This window comes from Caretta caretta, chromosome 1 (genome assembly GCF_965140235.1).
Source record: "Caretta caretta isolate rCarCar2 chromosome 1, rCarCar1.hap1, whole genome shotgun sequence".
NCBI lineage: Eukaryota > Metazoa > Chordata > Testudines > Cheloniidae > Caretta > Caretta caretta.
In genome coordinates this window covers 217,778,781-217,800,441 of record NC_134206.1, presented here as the reverse complement: position 1 = coordinate 217,800,441, position 21,661 = coordinate 217,778,781, and the positions used below count along the sequence as shown (strand labels likewise).

The 21,661-nt window shown below is 49.4% G+C and overlaps 1 protein-coding gene and 1 long non-coding RNA gene across 2 annotated transcripts in view; both read right to left on the bottom strand.

Moving 5' to 3' along the window:
* Nucleotides 1-9,079: 9,079 nt before the first annotated feature.
* LOC142069419 (uncharacterized) lies at nucleotides 9,080-13,180 on the bottom strand. Its single transcript, XR_012665242.1, has 2 exons — nucleotides 11,619-13,180; nucleotides 9,080-9,628 (listed from the first exon to the last, which is right to left on the bottom strand). It is a non-coding gene; the product is annotated as an uncharacterized LOC142069419 (long non-coding RNA).
* Nucleotides 13,181-18,864: 5,684 nt separating this feature from the next.
* The window catches only part of LOC142069403 (antigen WC1.1-like), a 49,846-nt gene continuing 47,049 nt past the window's right edge, over nucleotides 18,865-21,661 (bottom strand). Inside the window, exons 13-15 of the mRNA XM_075120328.1 lie at nucleotides 21,252-21,341; nucleotides 20,133-20,276; nucleotides 18,865-19,293 (exon numbers count right to left, since the gene is read on the bottom strand). Coding sequence (XP_074976429.1) covers nucleotides 19,145-19,293; nucleotides 20,133-20,276; nucleotides 21,252-21,341 — 383 coding nt within the window. The 3' untranslated portion in view covers nucleotides 18,865-19,144. The remainder of the gene's footprint in view (nucleotides 19,294-20,132; nucleotides 20,277-21,251; nucleotides 21,342-21,661) is intronic.

The following is a 21,661-nucleotide window of genomic DNA, read 5'->3' as shown; positions in this document are numbered from 1 at the left end:
AACACAAAGTTGTCATTGAGATAGATGACTACCTACTGCTCTAAGATGTCTCTAAATATGTCATTCATGGAGTACTGAAAGGTCACAGGAGTGTTGGTCAGCCCAAATGGCATTACTAAATATTCAAAGTGCCCATAACGGGATCAAAAGGCAGTCTTCCATTCGTCTCCTGTCCTGATGCAAACTAGTTTCTACGTGCCACAGAGGTCCAGTCTGCTGAAAATTCAGGCACACTGCATACTATCTGCACACTGCACACTCCGAGATTAAGGGCAGAGGAGACAGGTTTCAGACTGTCACCCAGTTTAGGGCCCGATAGACTATGCAAAGGTGTCACTTTTGGTCCTTTTTCTTAACACAAAGGACTGGCCCCTTGTCAAGGTTCTTTCCCCACTCTGAACTCTTGGGTACAGATGTGGGGACCTGCATGAAAGACCCCCTAAGCTTATTCTTACCAGCTTAGGTTAAAAACTTCCTCAAGGTATAAACTTTGCCTTGTCCTTGAACCCTATGCTGCCACCACCAACGTGTTAAACAAAAAACAGGGAAAGAGCCCACTTGGAGACGTCTTCCCCCGAAAATATCCCCCCAAGACCTACACCCCCTTTCCTGGGGAAGGCTTGATAAAAACCCTCACCAATTTGCATAGGTGAACACAGACCCAAACCCTTGGATCTTAAGAACAATGAAAAAGCAATCAGGTTCTTAAAAGAAGAATTTTAATTGAAGAAAAAGTAAAAGAATCACCTCTGTAAAATCAGGATGGTAACTACCTTACAGGGTAATTAGATTCAAAACATAGAGAATCCCTCTAGGCAAAACCTTAAGTTACAAAAAGACACAAAAACAGGAATATACATTCCATTCAGCTCAACCTATTTTACCAGCCATTTAACAAAAGGAAATCTAACACATTTCTAGCTAGATTACTTACTAACTTAACAGAAGTTCTGAGGAGTTATGAAGAGCATAAGTTCCCGGCAAAAGCATCACACAGACAGACAGACCCTTTGTTCCCTCCCCCCTCCAGCTTTGAAAGTATCTTGTCTCCTCATTGGTCTTTTTGGTCAGGTGCCAGCGAGGTTATCTTAGCTTCTTAACCCTTTACAGGTGAAAGGGTTTTGCCTCTGGCCAGGAGGGATTTTATAGTTCTGTATACAGAAAGGTGGTTACCCTTTCCTTTATATTTATGACACCCCCCTTCTCGGGAGGTGGATCACCAGATGAAGCCCTTGGCCAGGTTCTCCTGGATTTACACATGAAGGGCTGCTAATTCTGGCTCAGACATCGCATAGATCTGTCCATAAGGGACATTTGCTGTGGGCTGCAGGTCTATGAGGCAGTCATAATCCCAGCGCAGAGGTAGCATGTATGTATTCTTCTTTTAAAAATGTCTCCATAATCCCAATACTTTTCAGGGATATGGGGACTGAGGCTTGGAAGTGACCACTTCAGTCTAGCCACCATGAACTGGAGTTCCCACACAGATGCTTCAAATTGGCTGCAGGAGACCCAGACCAGAAGGTTGGGGCTAGGTGCATGCAGTCAGACCCTTTGACTGTATTCAGAGAGGAAACTGATCCTCTTTTCTCACCAGGAGATGCAAGGCTTATGCTGCTCCAGTCAGGTGATGCAGTGAATTAGGGGGAAGTGTGGAGAATAGATCACATTGAACTGTAGCACTTCCCAATGGCCCTGCATTATGGTCTCAAGCAGTGCTGTTTCTGTATCACTGGCTCTGAGGACAGGAGGGACTCGTATATTGTTTCTACAAGAAATGCTGTAAATTTTAAACAGAGATGGATTTGTAGCACTTGAGCAACTTTAGCATCTCTGAAGTTATCAGTAGCCTTGGAATTGATCAGAGCCCACTGGGAGGCAATCAGCTTGGCCCCATCCGTGGCATGTAACTATTTGTACTTGGAAGTGGGGGGAGGACTTGCATGTCCTGGATCAAGTTTCTCTTGAGGGCCGGAGGGTAGTTCCAGAGCACAGTGACCTGGTGGTCCCATTGAGTCCAGGGACATATAAGGGTGACAGCTTGAAAGTGCTGATTGACCCAGTCCACTCAGACTTACTCTGTTAATACGTGTGTGTGTGTTTGTGTGTGTGTGTGTGTGTGTGTGTGCATCCGGTTCTGGGGCCGGAGGATCCCAGCCCTAGGGAACCTAGGTCCTGTGGGATAGCTCCACTGGGAGGGGACTTGCAGAAGGGAAAGGTAGAGCTCCATATAAAAACACAAGTGACACAAACAGTACATTAATAGAATTATAGAAACACGCCCCCCACAAGAAGACTAACCCTAATAACCCTAATAAATGAGCATACCCCAAAGTAACAGGCAAATCTGGTGACAAAGTAAATAGGATGAAATTCAATAAGGACAAATGCAAAGCACTCTGTTTAGGAGGTATAAAACCTTTGGGTGCCCTGCTAAAGACCCAGCTTCTCCCTGTTTCCCTGTAGGGTAGACGGGTGTATGGGCCAAGACCCGTAGCAGGGAGCCCAGCTGCAGGCCCTAATGAGGGTAGGCTCAGGGTGATCTGCTGAGCTTAGTGGAACCAGCTGGGTTGATGAGTGGGCAGGCGTATAAACCCAGGGAAAAGCTCAGGGAGGGGGATAGCCAGGGAGGAAGATAGGAGGGTTGAGGCTCTGACTCTGCTGGCTGACACAAGCCTCAAAGGCCAGAGGACCCAGTGAGGGGTCGGAGCGGGACAGGTGTTGGGGGAAGTGGGACTGTACCGCCACTGTAAATAAAAGAACACGGGTGAAGCACCTGCAAGAGACCTCTGAGACCCTTTCTTTGGCCAGCCCAAGCAGAGGGCGCAGGGACAAGGAGAAGGAAACTTGGGCCGCCCTGTAACACTGTCCTTTCTGCCCATCCGTTTCTCCCTTCACCCTCCTGTTGAAGAGAGCCCTTAAAGGGACAACACCCCTTTCCTGCCAGATAGCTGGACAAATGAGTCTCCCTTTCTTTACTTTGGACTATTAGTTGAACTAGTTTTAAGAGAAACCGCCAGCAAAATCAGTACCTTTGTACTTAGTACTCTCCACCATCGTAAGGCGGGCTGGGTGGCTCGGTATCCTTTGCTGCCTTGTCTCTCCCACCCCCCTCTGGGGTTTTGAGCCTGGGATACCCTCAGGCATAGGGGCACCAGTTTAATAATACTGCATAGGGCCCCATAAATCCTAAGAATGGCCCTGCCAATAACGTATTTCCAGGACAAATTCATGATATTCATGAGATTGAAAAGTAATTGGGAGAGTCCCAAGCAGTCACCTGAATTGTGGCTTGACCTCATGAACAACAGCAAATGGAGTTGGAGCTGTTTGTCTGAGATGATATGTAAATCTTTTTCCTTATTCAAACAGTTCCACTGGGAGAAATTAAGGTCACTGAGGTCACCAGATCTAGTGAATCAAATTTATCCCAGGAATTGCCAAAACTGAGTGAATTCACTCCAAGATCTGACCATTGATAGCCACATCCAACTGTATGGCAGGATGGCGGTCATCTTGTGTCTATTGTAGATGGAGCACCAAGCAACCCCTGAGCTGCAGGCTGTGGTCAATGTTGCCTGAGCATTTTCATTTGAAAGGGTCTCTCTTCAGCTCCTTATAACTTTTTATGTTTCAGGCTGAATTCTTCCACAACTGGTCTCTACTTAAGTTGTTTTACATTTGTTTTTAGTGAAAATGAGTCAGCCGTTTGTGAGCACGAAAATAAATGATATATTTATACCATTATTAAAAACCCCAAAACAAACAAAAAACAATCCCCAAACCACCTTATCCTCACCACCAACAGTACTTCTGGGATATAGTGCAGACACTAGATGTTTAGCAGATGTTGGTTGCAGATGTGCTCTTAGACAGCACAGAGAAAATGTCTGGATTTCATCTAGTTCTGAGAATTTACAGAATGGATGTGACAGATGTTGCAATCCAAGATATTGAAGTATTTGGGGGCGGGGGGCTGTATATTGTATTTGATGTATAAAATTATAAAAATGTGCAAAACCCATTGCACTGAGATAGGCCAAAAAGAAAAGGAGTACTTGTGTCACCTTAGAGACTAACCAATTTATTTGAGCATAAGCTTTCGTGAGCTACAGCTCACTTCATCGGATGCATACTGTGGAAACTGCAGAAGACATTATATACACAGAGAACATGAAACAATACCTCCTCCCACCCCACTCTCCTGCTGGTAATAGCTTATCTAAAGTGATCACTCGCCTTACAATGTGTATGATAATCAAGTTGGGCCATTTCCAGCACAAATCCAGGTTTTCTCACCCTCCGCCCCCCCCCCCCCCCACACACACACAAACTCACTCTCCTGCTGGTAATAGCCCATCCAAAGGGTGGTGAATGAAGCAAATTCTAGTTACATCATATTCACATTCATAAGAATATTTTCATAAAGCATGTGTGAGTGCAACTTCACACCACCCACAAGCTTTTGGCTGAGGATTGTTTTACAAAAGGCAGTGGGGTAAAAGAGTTCACTTAGAAACTGAGAACAGACAAGAAGAGTGGGATAGGCAGAAACAAAAGGCAAGAGCGCCAAGCAGTAGTCTGTGAATGAGCACAGTGTGACCCTGGCAAAATCCAAAGAGAGTGTGTAGTCTGGTGTGTCTGTCTATCAGGTGGAGGGCAAAACAGTCACCCACACCCAACTTTGTTTTAGCTTTCTGCACAGGCTCTGTTATTCTTCTGCCCTGCAAACACAAGGTATATGGAAAAGTAACAAGAGTGATAGTCCTGACCTGGACTGATACTTCAGGGTCCTCTAGTCTCCAGTAGCTCACGGCTCACAGCCCTCCCTTAGCCTCAGGGGGACCACAGAGCTGGCCTGCCAGCCTCCCTTGCCATTGTTTAGGAAAGTGTTTGTCCTGGTGCCCCCATCTTACAGACCTGGCTCCTCACTTATATCTTCCAGCTGGACATGGGAGACACTCATTAACTACTGCTTAGCTAGATCAGCTGGTTCCCAACATCTGCTGCTCGGCTTCTGCTTAGGCCAGGCCTTGCTGCTCCCGGGCTCCTCAGCCCCTTAAAGGGCAGACTGCCCTGCTACATGCCTCCCCCTGGAATGGACTTGGAGACTTCTCTTGATCTTACCAGCCCCTCCCCCATCTTGTGAAAAAAGTCCTCATTCATATGTGTGGCACCGGCTCGATGGCGAAGTGTAAACACATCAGGATGCAGAGCCAAGTACCACTGGGCAACCTGGGGTTTGTGTCTCTCCTGGCATGCAGCCATTTTAAAGGTGAATGGTCTATGATGAGAGTCAAATAAATAGTATCTAAAGTCCTCGGTGGCCCACTTTACCACAAGGCATGATTTCTCTATCACAGTGTATTTTTGTTCTTGGGGCAGCAACTTCTTTCTCAAGTGCAAAATGGGGTGGTCTCTGTCCTCCAATTCCTGTAAGAGTGCAGCCTCCAGGCCCCATTCCAATGCACCCATTTGTGAGATTAACTCTTTATTAAACTCTGGGCTGTGAAGTACCAGGGCACTGCAGAGAATTTGCTTTATTTCACCATATGCAGCCACACACGCAGAGGTTCCCAGCATCTTTTGGGGGTGCCTGGCTGCACAATAGCTATGCCAGTGGGGCTATAATCATAGCAATGTGGGGTATGAAGCACTGGTGGCTCCTAGCCAACCCCTGGAAAGATTTTATTTGCCACTTTGAGGTGGGGATAGGACATTCTATGAGGGCCTTTACCTTCCCTGTTAAGGGTTAGATCCTCCCATTCCCCAGTGTATAGCTGAGGTACTTCATCTCCGCACAGCCAGTCTGGCACTTGGCCGGGTTGGCTGTGAGACTCACAGCTCAAGGGGACGGGAGTACAGGAACTCCTCACTTAATCTTTTAGTTACGTTCCTGAAAAATGCAACTTTAAGTGAACCAATGTTAAGCGAATCCAATTTCCCCTTAAAAATGAATGTAAATCGGGGGGTTAAGTTCCAGGGAATTTTTTTTTGCCATACAATACAGTACTATAGTTGGGAGGTCCCCCGCCTTACCCCACACAGGCACAGCCCCCTGGCACTGGAGATGAGACAGGCAAGGAGGCTGAAGGGGCTGTAGGCTAGGAGAAGCATGTTGAACAGCAGCAGCTTCCCCTGCTCTGCAAGCACCAGTGGCGGGCAGCTCAACCCTTGGCACACCCACTCCACCCCTTCCCCCAAGCCCCCACCATTAACCCGCCTCTTCTCCCAGCCCCCTTTCTTCCGCACAGCGCGTCCTCGCTCCTCCTCCCTCCCTCCCCTACCTCCTGCCCAAGGCAATCAGCTGGCTTGCGGAGTTCAGGAGGCAGGAGGGAGTGGAAAGAAGCGAGGACACGGCGCGCAGGCTCCCCCTCCCTCCTCTGCCGCCTGAACACTGCAAGCCAGCTGATTGCCATGGGCAGGAGGCAGAGGAGGGACGGGGGAGGAGTGCCACGTCCTCGCTCCTCCCCATTCCCTCCTGCCCATGGCAATCATCTGGCTTGCAGTGCTCAGGGGGCAGGGGAGGGAGGAGCAAGGACCCAGTGCGCAGCTCCCCCACTTCCTCCCCAGCCTCCTGCCCACGACAATCAGCTGGTTTGCAGCGTTCGGGAGGCAGGGGAGGGGGAAGCCTGCACGCCGAGTCCTTGCTCCTTCCTCCTCCCTTCTGAATGCCGCAAGCCAGCTGATTGCCATGGGCAGGAGGCGGGGGAAGGTGCTGATCCGCAGGGTCTACCAGCGGGTGGGAGGTGCTGTGGGGGGGGCATATGGGAGGTGATGGGGAGCTGCCAGCTGTGGACAAAGCAGGCGGCCTAACGACGATATAGCAAAGCATTGCACAAACTTTAAAATGGAGCATGTTCTGTAATGGAGCAGGGACGTAAGATCGAAATAAAGTTAAGGGAGAGGACATTCAGTGGGGAGTTACTGTATTGCACCGACACAATGTGGGTGCACTGCCCAGGTGGTGGAATAGATCATTACATCATCTAAGGCCATGTCTACATGTTTTGTTGGCAAAACTTTTGTTGCTCAGGGATGTGAAAACACACCCCCCTGAGTGACAAAAGTTTTGCTGGCATAAGCGCTCATGTCACTCGTGTCTCCCTCCAACGTAGCTACCACAGCTTCTTGAGCTGGTGTTATTAAGTCGACAGGAGAGCTCTCTCCAATCAGCATAACACGGCTACACGGACGCTTTTACAGCACCACAGCTGAATCGGTACAACTGTGCTTCTGTAAGCTTGTAAGTGCAGACACGGCCAACGTATGCAGTGCCATATGCTTTGTGGGGCAGAAGTACTTTATCCATTAGTCTGTGAAGTGTCATAGGGGCTCCATAGAGCCTGAATGGGTAGGTCTGGAAGTGGTACAGCCCATAGGGCGTGGTGAATGCAGTTAACTCCTTGGAGTCAGGTGACAAGGGGATTTCCCAATAGCCCTTTGTAAGGCTGAGCATGGTGATATAATGAGCCTTCCCCAGGCCTTCAGGCATCTCGCTGATCCAGGCTATAGGATGGCATCAAATTTTGACACTCCATTTAATTTGTGAAAATTAATGTGAAGGCGAATGCTGTGGTCTGGCTTAGGGACCAGCACAATTGGGCTGCACCACTCGCTCTTTGATTCCTCAGATACACCCAATTGCAACACAATTTGTAATTCCTTCTTGGCGGTGTCCTTTAACCTCTCCTGTCCCTGGAAGCAGCCCTTTAGGACATAGCTCTCAGATTTCAGATGTATAGGTGTTCAATTAGGTGGGTCCACCCTGGTTTAGTAGTAAGGACATTTGTGAAACGCTTGACCAATTCTCTGGCCTCCTCCTGGTGGGCCAGGGACAGGTTTTCTCCGAGAGGCATCTCTGTGAAAGACCCGGTCTCTGATCCCTGGGGACCCAATTTTGCCTCTGGTGTTGGGATGTGGGCAAGACATTCATTCTGGGCCCTCCAGGATTTCAGCGGCTTGACATGATATATCTGGGACCCCCAGTGCGTGCCCACCAATTGAAACTTGTAGCTCACCCCACACAATCTCAAAAGGCCGTTGCCCCTTTCCCAGGAGTTTGCATTGTGCAGGGGCAGCAACAGGAGAACCCCATCCCCCGGCTGGTAAACCCAGAGGCTGCTGTTTCTATTGCACTCTTGTTCTTGGGAGTGCTGCGACACTCTCAGCTTCTCCCTGGCAAAGTCCCCTACCAGATCCAATCTCTCTCTCAATTTAAGGACACGCTGGATTACTCTCTGGCTAGATGTGCCTTGTTCCTGACAAGACTCCTGTGAAAGATCCACTACCCCCTGGGGTTGTCTGCTGTACAGCAATTGAAAGGGTGAAAAGCTGGTGGAGGATTGTGGGACCTTCTGAATTGCAAACTACATATACAGGGACATTTTGTCCCAATTCTGGGATTCCTTGTGTGATGGGCATTCCCACGGTGCAGCCTGGAACTGGGGTACCGCTGTGCTCGTTTAACTCTCCAGCCTGGGCTGTCTCTCATAATGCCTTGCCAGTGACAAGCAGTAAACCCCTCCAGGTGCTACTATCACTCGGCACAACAGCACGTGGAGCCCCATACCCAGCTAGATTGCATAAATGCTCCCAGAGACACTCATGAATTAACAATAGCGAGAAACTCCAGACAAAATACCCCCAGCTCCCCAGCCTTGCCCCATGAACTACACCAGTGGTTATCAAACTTTTGTACTAGTGACCCCTTTCACATACCAAGCCTCTGAATGTGACCCCCTTTATAAATTAAAAACATTTTTTTTAAATTTAACACTATTATAAATGCTGGAGGTGAAGGGGGTTTTGGGGTGGAGGCTGACAGCTCGTGACCGCCCCATGTAATAACCTCATGACCCCCTGAGGGGTCACAACCCCCAGTTTGAGAACCCCTGAACTACACTGCCCTGCTCTGGTCAAAAGCCTGATAAGTATATGAGTTTATTACCCAATCCACCCCTCCCTCAATGTGGAAAGGACAATGCACACACCTTTGTTAACTGAGCTGACATTTTCCCCTGAGCACTTCATTCAAACCACACAGTTTTTAGGTAAAGTATAAAATTGATGTATGAACTACAGAAAGATAGATTTTAAGTGATTATAAGTAATAGCGTACAGATCAAAGTAGATTACCATAGGAAATAAAACAAAAAACACAATCTAAGTTCTCTACACTGGAAAGGATTTGAATCAAGCTGCGTCTCACCCTGTTGGATAGTACAAGCAGTCCACCAAGCTTCCATACACAAGCAGGCTTCCTTCTTTCCTGCCTGGGACCCCCCTTCCCCAGTGCAGTCTTTGTTCCTCAGGTGTTTCCAGGTGTTGTGCTGTATGGGGAGAGTGAGGCCCCATAGTGATATCACTTCCCCCTTTTACAGCTTCTTCCATCTTCCTGGAAATATCTTTTGCTGTGACCTGACTGGAACAGTCCTCAATGCGTAGTGCTATCTCTGAGAGGTTTCTATTGTACCCGGTTCCTGGGGTAATTGTTGTGAGTGTATTTCCCTCAATAGGCCATTAACGCTGTTTGGCCTTTTCATTGTTGTACTTGAAAGGCTGGTTTTGGGTGTTTTTAACTTCACAACATATTTCAGTGACAGATGCTGAGCAAAACTTCAATACTCTAGAAATAATGATAGCACAGAAACATTAATATCCTGTTAAATTGTAACCGATGAAGTCTTTTTAAATGTCTCGCAAGGCATACTTTGTCCAAAAGATATCACAATTGTCTCATAACCATATTCATAATGATATTACTATGGTGACTACAGGGTGCAGAGTGTTACACCTTAGTTACAAATTTTTTAAACATCTTTTCTAAAGTAGGGTTAAGCTGCTCGACCAGAGCATCTGTTTGCGGGCAACAAAGGTTTTAACTGAGTACATTTTCAGGAGAGCACAAAACTGAGGTATTAACTGGGACATGAACGTTGTGCCCCGGTCTGTCAGGAGAACTCTTAGAAACCCGCCTCTTGCAAACTCATCAATTAATTGAGTAGCGATTGTGTCTGGGACACTGCCGAGCACAGGGCTATGGCTCGGGTTATAATAATGAACAGTCACCAACATAAACTGACATCAGATTGAACTTGGTTCCAGGGACCACAAGAGGTCGACCCCAATGGTGGCAAAAGGGCTGCTCAGCAATAGAAGAGGACTGAGGGGCCCTGTGGGCTGGCTGTGGGACCACCAGCTGGCATTCTGGACAGGATGAACAATAATTTTTCAGGTTGAAATAATCCAAGGGGCAAAAGAACTGGGCCAGAATAGTCCCTTGGGTCTTTTCCACTCCCAAGTGACAGGACCACGGTACATCTTGGGCCAGTTTTAACACTTAGTTCCAATACAACTTAAGGACCAGGAGTTGGGTTTGGCAGGCCCTGGTTTTTTTCTCCCGGATCTCACACACACACACACACCCAAGAGATCCCCTTTTAGTTCAAAATGGGGGTACTGGGCATCCTGGTCAGCAGCAACCAACAATCCATTTGCCCAAGTCACCCGGCCACACGGAAGACTCAAGACTGGCTCCTCCCTCTGACTCTGGATGAAGTTGGGCCCCTCCTCTCAGGCCAGTGGGATGTCCCTAGGAGGAGGCTGTGCCTGTGGCTGCTCTTCAGGGAGCTCCAAACTACACTGCACCCTGACCCTTCAGGCCTGGTACTGCTCCCAACAGCACTTTGGTTTGGAACCGAACAGCTCAGGGTCAGAAAAGGGGAAAATTTCTTTAAGCTTAACTTGGGATGCCAAGAGGAGGTTAAGTGCCAACCCCGCCTTCCCAGCTACCATCACAAGACTGGTTACAAGTCCCCACAGGTCCTCTGTCCCAGCCCAATACCATCAGGTAGACTAGGAGTCAGGCCATCACCACTGACATTTCAACTTGCTGCTCCAGACCATTAACCTGACTTTAGCCACAGGGTAGGACCAAACATCCCGATGAATACACTCTACATAGACCAATTTGGCCCCTTTAGAGATCTGTGCGCGTTTGATTGCCAAGTGAGCTGTAGCTCACGAAAGCTTGTGCTTAAATAAATTTGTTGGTCTCTAAGGTGCTATAAGTACTCCTAAGCTTTTCCCAGAGGCTCACGCTCCAGTTCAGTCTCCAGAAAGTTCTCTACGAGGCAGACTGCCTCCTCCAGGCAAGTCACCCGGTGGCAGCCAACCCACAACTTGGGCCACCCCAGGATAGTTTGGCAAAACTGTTCTAACATCACCATTTCCACTGGCAAATAAGTCTCTGATTTCAGCCAAGAAGAGAACACAAATCCTGGAATCGTTGGGCTGCAGCCCTCGGTGGGAATCTAGAGCCAATGGGTTCATGTTTGAATGGACGATGATAGCCCTCTCCACTAAGTCCTAGGCAGGCTAGTAGGGTTCCTGCAGTGTCCCATTGTCCATTGCCATCTCAACCCCCAGGTCATGACACACTGCTTGGGCCTCTCCTGTTGAGTAGGGAGCAATCTTAGTGGCCCACTCCTCCAGGGCCAGTAGTATGCCCTGCCCAGCTGCTCAAAAGTCCCTAGGAAGGCCTCAAGAACATCTTCTGTCCTCATTTTGGTGAGGACTTCTCCCTCCCACACAGGAAACCACAGCCCCGCACTCACCTGTGGGCTCCAGTTTTCAGATGAGACATAAACCACTGCTGCTCCCTGCTGCTTTTGCTGGCGCTGTTGTTGTTGTAACTGAAGCTTCTGGTGTAACTGCTGCTGCTGGGTCACAATCTGGTGCAGCTGCTGATGTTGTAGCTACAGTTGCTCCCCCCTCCATTGTAAAGAGGATTCAAGATCCCTGGTTTCCTGGGCAGTGGCAGACACAGCCTGCATTCTCCACCCTTCCGCTGGGCCTGGCCACCAGCCTGGGGGCAAAACAACCAGCCCCACCCAACTCTGCTTTAGTCACCTCCCTTATTCCTCTGCCACACAAAGACAAGGCATATGGCAAAGTAACACAAGTGATAGTCCTGACCTGGGCTGATACTTCAGGGTCCTCTAGCCCCAATAGCTCAGGGGTCACAGCCCTCCCTTTGCCTCAGGGGGCTACAGGGCCCTGCACTATTGCAGCCTCCTCCTCCTCCTCCTGCTGCTCAGGGAAGTGTTTGTCTTTTGTTCCCCCCAGGCCTGGGTCCTCTCTTACATCTTCCAGCTGGGAACTGGAGCCACTCATTAGCTGCTGCTTAGCTGGATCAGCTGGTTCCCTACACTTGCCTGCTGAGCTTCTCCTTAGGCCAGAGCCTCCTGCTCCCTGGCTGGACAGGCCCTTCATAGAGCAGACCCCTGTGCTAAGGAGAGCATTTGGGTTTGTTAGCTAAAGAAGTTGAGGGCTAGTAAACTAAAAAACGGCTCCTTCTGTTCTTCGTCCCTCCTGTGTTCAGATTTTGTACATTCCTTGGAAACAACCAAGATTGCACCAAAGAAAATACCAGACACCAACAATTTCTGCTTCCAGCTGGAACAGCCCCAGAGCCCCAAACTCTGACGAGCTGCTTGGGTTGAAAAGGGGCAACAGCCCCAGTCAGGATTAGGGCCCCATTGTACATTGAGGGCTGTACAAATACATAATAAAAGAGAGTCCCTGGCCTGCAAACTCTGGAGGAACAAGCTCAGTGTCTGGTTTTCAAAACCAGCAACTTGAATTAGGCGTCCAAGTTGATCCTTCGGCACTGCCCTGCAGTCGTGTAGTTGGGAGTAAACGAGAGTAAACAGAGTTTATCCAGGTGTCCTTTGGGGAATATGGAGTTTAGTTTGGGAGTTCACCCACCTCCTTTTTTTACCACTACATCACTGCCTGCCTGATTCCCACGAGTGCTCAGCATTGAAAAGCCTTTTTTATCAGGATTTTCTCTCTTCGGCTGCATTTGGAGAACCACTCCCCTCCTGTGCATGTGACCGACAGCACAGATCCAAGCTGGGCTCAGGAAGATCACAGTGTTAGTCCAGTGTCACAGATGTGCTGATGCCAACAGCTGGTTAGTGCCACAGTGAATGCAGGGTCTCAGCTCCCTGCAGGAGAGATGGCTGATGTGGCAGACAGCTGGAGCCTCCTGCATGACTTTCAGCAGCATGAGCCATTAGCATCTCAACACCTGCCTGATCCTAGTGACCTGAATCAATCTCATTGCTGCTGTGCAGCCTTCCAGCCCAGCCGGCTGAATTCAGAGTCTGCTAAAGGGCAGGTAAATAACAGAATAACCTTAATTTCCTCCTTGCCTGCAGCTGTGTACTTCTTCTGTAAGGCCCCCTAGTGGCCTCTCGAAAAAGTGTCCCTAGACAAAATCCTCCTCTGTGAGGAGGGAATGAAAATAAAACATTCATCGATCCAGCCATGGACTAAACATCAACACAGACTATTAAAAACATCCCAGAGAAGGCTGGGAAGACTGCCTGACCCTTCAGCCTCGTGCCAGGGGATTGTTCTGCCCAAGTAAAGCACTTGGCTACTAAATCCCTGAGTTCCTCAGGTACCCAAGGTCTGACCTAATCTTTCAGGAAGGAGGGAGGCTCTTAGATCTAGCTGGCTGTCTCCTTTCAGTCAGATTCGGAGGAGATGGTGGATGGTCTATTTGAGCAGGGGGATCATTACTCACAGGTTCAGCCCGGAAGTACGGATCTGAGTGCTCCGTGAGATTTACCTGCTGAAAAAACCTGGTGTGAAATGATACTTCAGAACTCAAACAGGGTCAGATTGAGGGGTGTTCAGCTGTGCCTGTACTATTCCTTCTTCTGCAGAGCCTTTCAACCACACCCGATCTCCTGCGTTCAGCTCCCTCAGGGGATTGAGTCTGTGACTCCTGACAAAGTTTCTCTTCTGACGGCTTTTAGATTGTTCTTCCTTTCTTAGGAGCATTAGAAATTCAGTCCAACTAAGATCTAATAGTAAAGGGATGGTTGCGATGATGGAACTCAACTCAGCTCCTCATTGGGCCTGAATCCTTTTGCCAGAGGTGCTGGCAAGCAGGGGAACAAGGCCAGATATTGTAAGAAGTTGTTCCACTGTTTTCACAGAGAGTTGTGCTTCCCCATGGTTTTATGAAAACTGGGAACTGATGTAATGAGTGAAACTGCAGGGATTTGTAAATTTAACAGTGTCCAATAGTAACTGAGGATCATTATCAGAGCAGACTTACAGTGGGATTCCATTGCAGTCAAACATGGATTTCCTCCTGACCCCACTGTCTGGGATGTAGTGGTCAGCACCTTGGCTATTTCAATAAATCTTGACAAGCAGCCAGTGAATGGAAGGGAGTTTTGATTAGCCAGCTGGAGAAGATCTTTCCACCATGGTGTGTCTGGGAGAGGGAAGGAAATGATGGTTCTGGTTGGTTGGTTCTCATGTGAATGCAGGTCTCAGAGTTCTCACCTCGCTCTCTGGTACTTGTTGCTCAGTGAAGGCCACTGTTGAGCTGTTTCTTCACATTTTGGTCTGGCTTGATGGCCCCCATGCAGTTTATGCAGAATGTCCTTTTTCATCCCCATGTGGGGATGACTAATCTGGACCCCTTCAACAACAGACTGGGGTCTAGGCTAAGATCATCTGAAATCACCCAGTTCAGCTTCATAGAGATGTCTGATGTTGCTCTTATGTCCAGCCTTCTTTGCAGACTTTTCTGAGGGCTTGTCTGCATTACCCGCTGGATCGATGGGCAGCAATCGACCCAGCGGGGGTCGATGTATTCTAGACACAATAAGTTGACGGCCAAGCGCTCTCCCGTCGACTCTGGTTCTCCACCGGAGTGAGAGGCGCAGGCGGAGTCGATGGGGGAGCGTCTGCTGTCGACTCACTGCAGTGAAGACACTGTGGTCAGTAGATCTAAGTACATCGACTTCAGCTACGCTATTCACTGCCTTTTGCTTTCCTTTCACTGTGGAGGGTACGTCTACACTGCAGTCACAAAGTGTGATCACAGCTTGAGCGGACGTACCAGCACGAGCTTTAATGTAGCTAGCTCAGGTACCAGGCATCATGTGCTTCAGCACGTCTCTACCAGCCCACCCAGAACCCTGGGTAATTACCGTGGGACGAGCCTGCGTTGAAACTTGTGCGGCCCCAGTGTCACTGCTCCGGTACCTGAGCTGGTAGATTAGAGCCGCGGTTCCCCAGCTTGTTGCTAAGACAACCCACTAACTGCACTTCGCTTTTCTTGCAACCCACCACGACCTGTATGCACCCTCCAGGCTGGCACCACAATCCAAACCCTGGCCTGTCCAGGAGGGGTGGGGCGGGTGGGGCGGGTTCTGGGGTTGGAGAGCCTGCAGTGGCGGTTCCCGTCCTGCAGGGCTGGGCCCAGCTCCCTGCTCCGGGCACTGTGACCTGGCACATGGGGATGCAGGGCCTCCCAGGAGTGGCCTGGCCGCTCCTCCATAAAGTCAAGGGGGTGCTGGGCCACATTTGAGTAAGTGGCATCGCAGCCTGACTCACGGTGTTGCAGCACCTCTCAGGTTTGGACTGGAGACCCATTCATAATGACAGATGATGGAGGGGCAGCAGGACCAAAACCCAGTGGCTCTGCGACCCCATGCACCAGGTCACAATGCCGGAGGAAGGAACTGGTGTGAGCCAGGAACCCGATGGTGCACAGTATTTCACAAGGATTCCCTGGGTCAGATATAGGCAGCATAGTTCACTAATGGGTGGCATATGAGGCATCTACCAAGAGCTAGTAGCCCAGCAGTTGTCATAACCATTGCAGAATGTCTGTACAGATGATACTTAAGGAGTTAAGGCAGGTCACCAGGAGGTGACATACCTCTGAAATGGTCCTCTCAAGCAGGGGGTAACAGACACCTATCTCCCTGTCCGGTTGTTTGTATTGTGTATTGCACTCCTCACAATGGAAGCCTATTTGTCTTCTGAGCCAGAGGAAGTGGAAAGTCTGCAAAATCTACAAGAGAGAACTTCTACAAGAAGAAACAAAAGAGCGGGGGGTGTCCTTTTTATGAATCAAGACAAAGGATGGGACTGGTATATTTTTAGGGGGGCAAAGGAACACACGGGATCCTTCACTTTGGAGGCAAGCTGCCAGTGTACTTGACTCATGAAAGGAGGGTCACAGCCAGCGAGGCTGTAAAATGCTGCAAGTGTTTTGGGTAAGGATTATTCTACAAGACATGAGAGTGTCTTGTTAATTAAATCTGGGCTGCAGAAGGCATGTTACAATTTTGTTTTATACATCATTTCTTTGCAATACTTCTGCTTGCTACTGCTTGAATCTCTGTCTTTGTTAAATAAACTTACACTTGATTTAACTAGAAGCATATCTAAGTGCTGTATGATAAGTGGAGCAGTGATTGGAGGTGTAACTGCTAAGCTGGGTTCCACAGCTTCTTTTAAAGCAATGAATCCATGAATACTGTGAGTGTCTTGGGGATGAGGAGCTGGACCGGAGGAGGATTTACGGTAAAACACAAGGTGGCTGGCATGGGGCCCCCCAATGACAGGGGGCCCCAGGGCCAGGCAGCTGTGGGGGCAGAAGCTTGGTCCTGCCGACTCCTGGGGCTCCTGCTGCAGACTCTGCAGGCACCGGCAGCCAGGCTCCCCCCTCCCCCGCCTCTTTCCCACCTCCTCCCCTGAGCGTGCTGCGTTCCTGGCCCTCCCTCTCCCTCCCAGCGCTTCCCCCGCCGCCAAGCAGCTGTTTGCCGGCACTCAGGTCACTCCGGGAGGGAGCGGGAGGAGAGGGGCCACAGCACCCTCGTGGGAGGAGGCGGAGAAGACGTGGGGGCGGGGCCTTGGGGCAGGGGCTGGAATCAGGGCAGGGCAGGGCCCCTGTACTCCCCCTTCACACACACCCCCCAGTCCCGTGCCATGAGCTGCTCATGGCAGGGGGCTGGAGTGGGATGGGGCAGGGAGCTGGAATGGGATGGGGCAGGGAGCTGGGAGCACCCCCACGACCTCACCGCCACAACCACAGCCTCTTGCCTGCCTCCTGCACCCCCCTCACACACTCCCAGCTCCCTTCCCTCCCTGACTCCTGTAACCCCCCCACATACCCAGCCCCCCCACACCTCATGCCCTGACTCCTGCACCCCCCCATCCCCAACCTGAGCACCAAACGGGAGCTCCTGCACCCCCCCCGACATACCCACCTGCACCCCTCGCACGGAATGGGAGCTGCCCCAGGTAAGCGCTCCATACCGCAACCTCCTACCCCAACTCTAAACCCCCTCCTGCATCCTAACTCCCTCCCAGCCCCTGCACCCCCAGCCCTAACTCCTGCACCCCCTCACACACTCCCAGCCATGACTCCTGCACCCCGTCACACACCCCCAGCCCCCTGCCCTCCCTGACTCCTGCACCTTCCCCACCTGCACCCCTTGCACCAAACAAGAGCTGCCCCAGGTAAGAGCTCCGCACCCCAACCCCCTACCCCAGCCCTGAGCCTCCTCCCACACCCTAACTCCTGGCCAGACCCTGCACCCCAACCCCTGGCCTGCTCCTGCACCCTAACTTCCTCCCAGACCCTGCACCTCCAGCCCTGAGCCCCCTCCCACACCCTAAGTCCTGGTCAGACCCCGCACCCCAATGTTTTTTTACATTAATTTTTTTTATAAAGCGCTCTTATCCAAAGCTCTTTACAATAGTTAGCTAATGGTACAAACAATATTTAGAAAGATCATTAAGTGGTCCGTTGAGACCCTCTGCAATTTTCAAGTGGCCTGTGGAAAAATAAGTTAGACTACAAAAACAATCAAGATACCTCACTTTATTTTCATTTACTTCCTATTACTTATAGGAGGAGGAGGAAGAAAAATGGGGACAGGAGGGAGCTAAGAGAGAATGTCCTTTTTCTTGGCTGGGTCCCAAGGAGGGACCCCCAAAATGAAGCTGAGCACAGGGCCGGGGGGCCCCGCTAACTCTAAATCTGCCAATGAGCTGGACACTGCAGGGAGAAGCTTGGAGGGCTCGAGGCTTAGTGTACACCTACCTCTAAGCTGTGTGGTAACAGCAGGGCCTGTGAGAAACAGAGGGTAGGACTTGTGTTGCCCAGGGCCAGTGGAGGTGAGATCTGAGCCATGGCAGGCACAGACAAGTCTTCCTCCTGCTTGACTAGAGATTGGACTGGAGAGGCACCCCAGACACTCGGCCTGAACAGCCCTGACTCTCGACTGGACCTTTTCTATTTCCTTTGTAGCCATGTACAGATGAAGTGACCAAGCTGAATGCAGGATTTGTGGTGAAGAAAAGACAGACACCTCTGTGAAATAGCGATGTACTCTGCAAGCATTCTGGTATTTACTTCACTGAGGATTAATTTGAACACTTTGGCTTCTGCACTGGTCAGTACTCAGCTCGGCATTGATTGTAAACTGTATTTGTAGATTGTCATGGAAATGAACATGCCACTGTGCGAAGATGATTAGTTTTAATGGGGTTTCCAGTGAGAACTCAGTGACTTGTTACTTGTTGTAGCCTTATTGGTTCAGTGGAAATCCAGACTCTGATTAACCTTCCCCTTGTCACTATTGTCTATAAAATTAATTTATCATCAGAGCAGAAATATTCATCCTCTGTATTTATCGCTAATGGGGAATTCTTTTCACCATTTGTTTAATTTCAGGTGTGAATTATCCAAGGAGCATTTCCCATTTATCTCCTTGGATTCAATGAAAGTTTCAAATCTGAATTCAGTTTAGGAACAACCTTGTTGCTTATCTCAGAATGTTCTCTTGCTGGTTTCTCACTTTTACCACATGCCTGACGGAACATTCAGTGTAAACTCACCTCCCATCAAACAGCCGGCCATACCCAGTGGTGGCCCACCCTTGTCTCTTGGTTTGTTCAATCTCAGCCTCTCCCCGTCATGAACACTGGAAACTGCACAATTCATCTGGCAAGAAAAACTTCCACTATGGGGAAGACTTTCAGAAAGGATTTAATAAGAAAAAGGCACAAAATGAAGCTGAAGAAATTACAGGGATAAAAAAGCAGTAAAAGTCCATCCTGGCCAATCAGTGGGAAGTTATACAGAGGAAATTTGTGAATCTTTTCCCACTCGCCGTTGAATTTCCTGCAACTTCTCACAAATTCTAAAAAAACACCTGCTTTGTCTATCTACCAGGCAGGGTCTGTCTCTGGGCATCATGCCAAAGGAAACCTTTCTCAGAGAAAAAGGCAAAGCTTTTACATCATCACAAAGTTATTTTGTCCAATCACATTGTTCTGATACTGATCTCCCAGAGTCACCATGTCCCACATCATCGTAAGTTGTGTCTCCAGGGGGCAGGAACGGGGTTTCCTTCTCCACCCCAGAAACACCTTCATTCCTTAGTGAGTGCAGATTCCAACCTGAAAATACCAAGGGAGACACATACAGTCAGTGGATCCATTTTATAGCGAGGTCTGGCTGCATTGCAAGGGTGGAGCGCACTCTGCAATATGGGTTAGAAAATGTTCCCTCTTCGTTCTTCTGATTGGGTCCATGACAAGTTTTAATCCATACCTCTGTACGTATTCTGGAAGTAAAACCCTTGGTTTCCAGACCATTTAAAGGTGCCAAGTGACAACTGTATTTACCTGTCACTTCATGTACAAAACCCAATCACTTACGAGCAAGGAGCTCTTCGTTAAGGACATTGTATAATTCACTCTGCCCTAACAACAAACATGAACACATAATTCTGATCAAGTACGAAGCAATGCACATTTCATCACCACTGCACCTCCTCTGGGGTGGCTGGTGGTGTCTCTGCTGAGGACACAATGGGGAGGGGGGAGAGATATTGGCCAAGGATAATGGGCAAATGCCCGACTTTTACAGGAAGCGTCACAAGCTCTTTAACATTTGCGCAGCATTAACAGGACTTTGGTTTATAAGATTCTGCCCAAAAGATACACGCGCAGTAAATTGGTCGCAATCCAGTAATCCAGGGTGTGGCAGCCACACAAGGATTTGAACCTAGGGATTGAGGGATCTTGCTGGTTTGACCATGAAATATCATTCAGCAAGGACCCCACTTTTCCTGTCACCATTGCAGGCACTGAAGCCTCTGCTTTGAGGGAATGAAAAGAAGAGAGAAGGAGAGTTTTTCTCACAGGCACTGGGTTGGCCGGGTTTGTTCCCTTGCTGCATTCCTCACATTTCCAGCCCTCCCACTCTGCAGAGACAGTGTGAAGTGCAAACTCACCTCCTTGTGAATCCCCGTTCCTCTCACTCGCCTCAGTGCCTTCCTCCTCATTCTGCCCCAAGCCAGTGTCACCTTCAGGGTCAGACACTTCTCTGGCATCATCATAACCATCCCCTGGGACATCTCCAGGCAGCGCAGGGGCATCTGACGTGAAGATGTGAAGTAATTAAGAGAATAGTCACAGTGAAGATAGAAATAAACTACAAGTGACAGATGCACCAGCCTCACTGGTCCCTGGGGATCTCTCAGCACTTCCACCCTCAGGATGGGAAGAGGAGCCTTCCTCTGGAACCCTTAGACTGGGGGATTTCACGTATCACATTTATCGGATACATTTCAATTGCTGGTTGAGTGGATCCTAGAGCTTCCACATGACGAGGCAGAGGAGGAGTTATAGAAAGAGGTGACTGGGATCGAGTCCAGAGGCATTGCTCCACAAGGCATGCTATTATAATAATTACAAATGTAAATGACTTGGAATTGCCCAGAATTTGTTCCCGGCTTCCTAAACTTGACATTATCTTAAAAATGTCTTTTCAATGCATTCTCCTGATAAAGTTTACCCCATAAACTGCCATCAGTCTCCAACGTACTGACACCACTGGGAGCTGAGCCAGCTAATAAGGGTGGGACATGGGCCCTTGGGCTTAAAATCTCCATGTCCCACCCACCCCCTGTCACAGCGTGTCTGACACAGATGTATATAAGCTGCAATAGCTGCATGCCAGGAAAGGCTTGCAGGGAACATTGCTGTACTGTAGAGATCTCTGATTTGGGTTGTCTTTATAAATAGTGAGGAACCCTCGTGCTCCTGGCAGTGAGGGTCACAAGGCAGTGACCTGAGTCAAGTACAGCATGGACAGCTGCTGAGCGAACTGCTCCTTCCATCCCTGCAATGGGTCTCTGTCATGACCTAGGATATCACATGCTTCCCTACCCCTGGGCCTCCACACAGCTCTTGTCATGCACCTGGTCAGCACCCCCAGCGTTATGCCAATAGACAATACTGGTGGGTGAACTTCCTGGTTTTCTTAACAAACCACGATTGTCCCTACTGGGAAATACAGTTAGTTTTTCGTCATGGTAACGTTGCTTCCAAGAGGTGGATTCACTGCTCACCTCGGCCATCTGGAGTCTGGGGGACGTCGTTCAAGACAGGCTCCTCCACGTTATCGTAATCCAACTGAGACCCCCCTGGGGAAACTCCCTCTGGAACAGCAAACACCACACTCAGCCCATGGCACCAGCAGCATCTCTTCAGTGCAAGTGGCCCTTCTAACTAGAGCTGTTTGTCATGGCACATGAGAGGGGAAGTTGCAGGGGGCCCATGCTGAGAAGGGCACAAGTCAGAGAACTACAGTAAAACAGGAGTCCCAGAAATAACAAGGGGCCAATCCTGTCCCTGCAGAATCCAACAGCAGCTCTTTTATATATTTCAGTGGGAGCAGGATCTGGGTTGTGCTGAGATAACAGGTTGGAACACGGGCACTGCCAGGCCAGAGCCGGCCTGTGTGAATCCAGCTGATCTC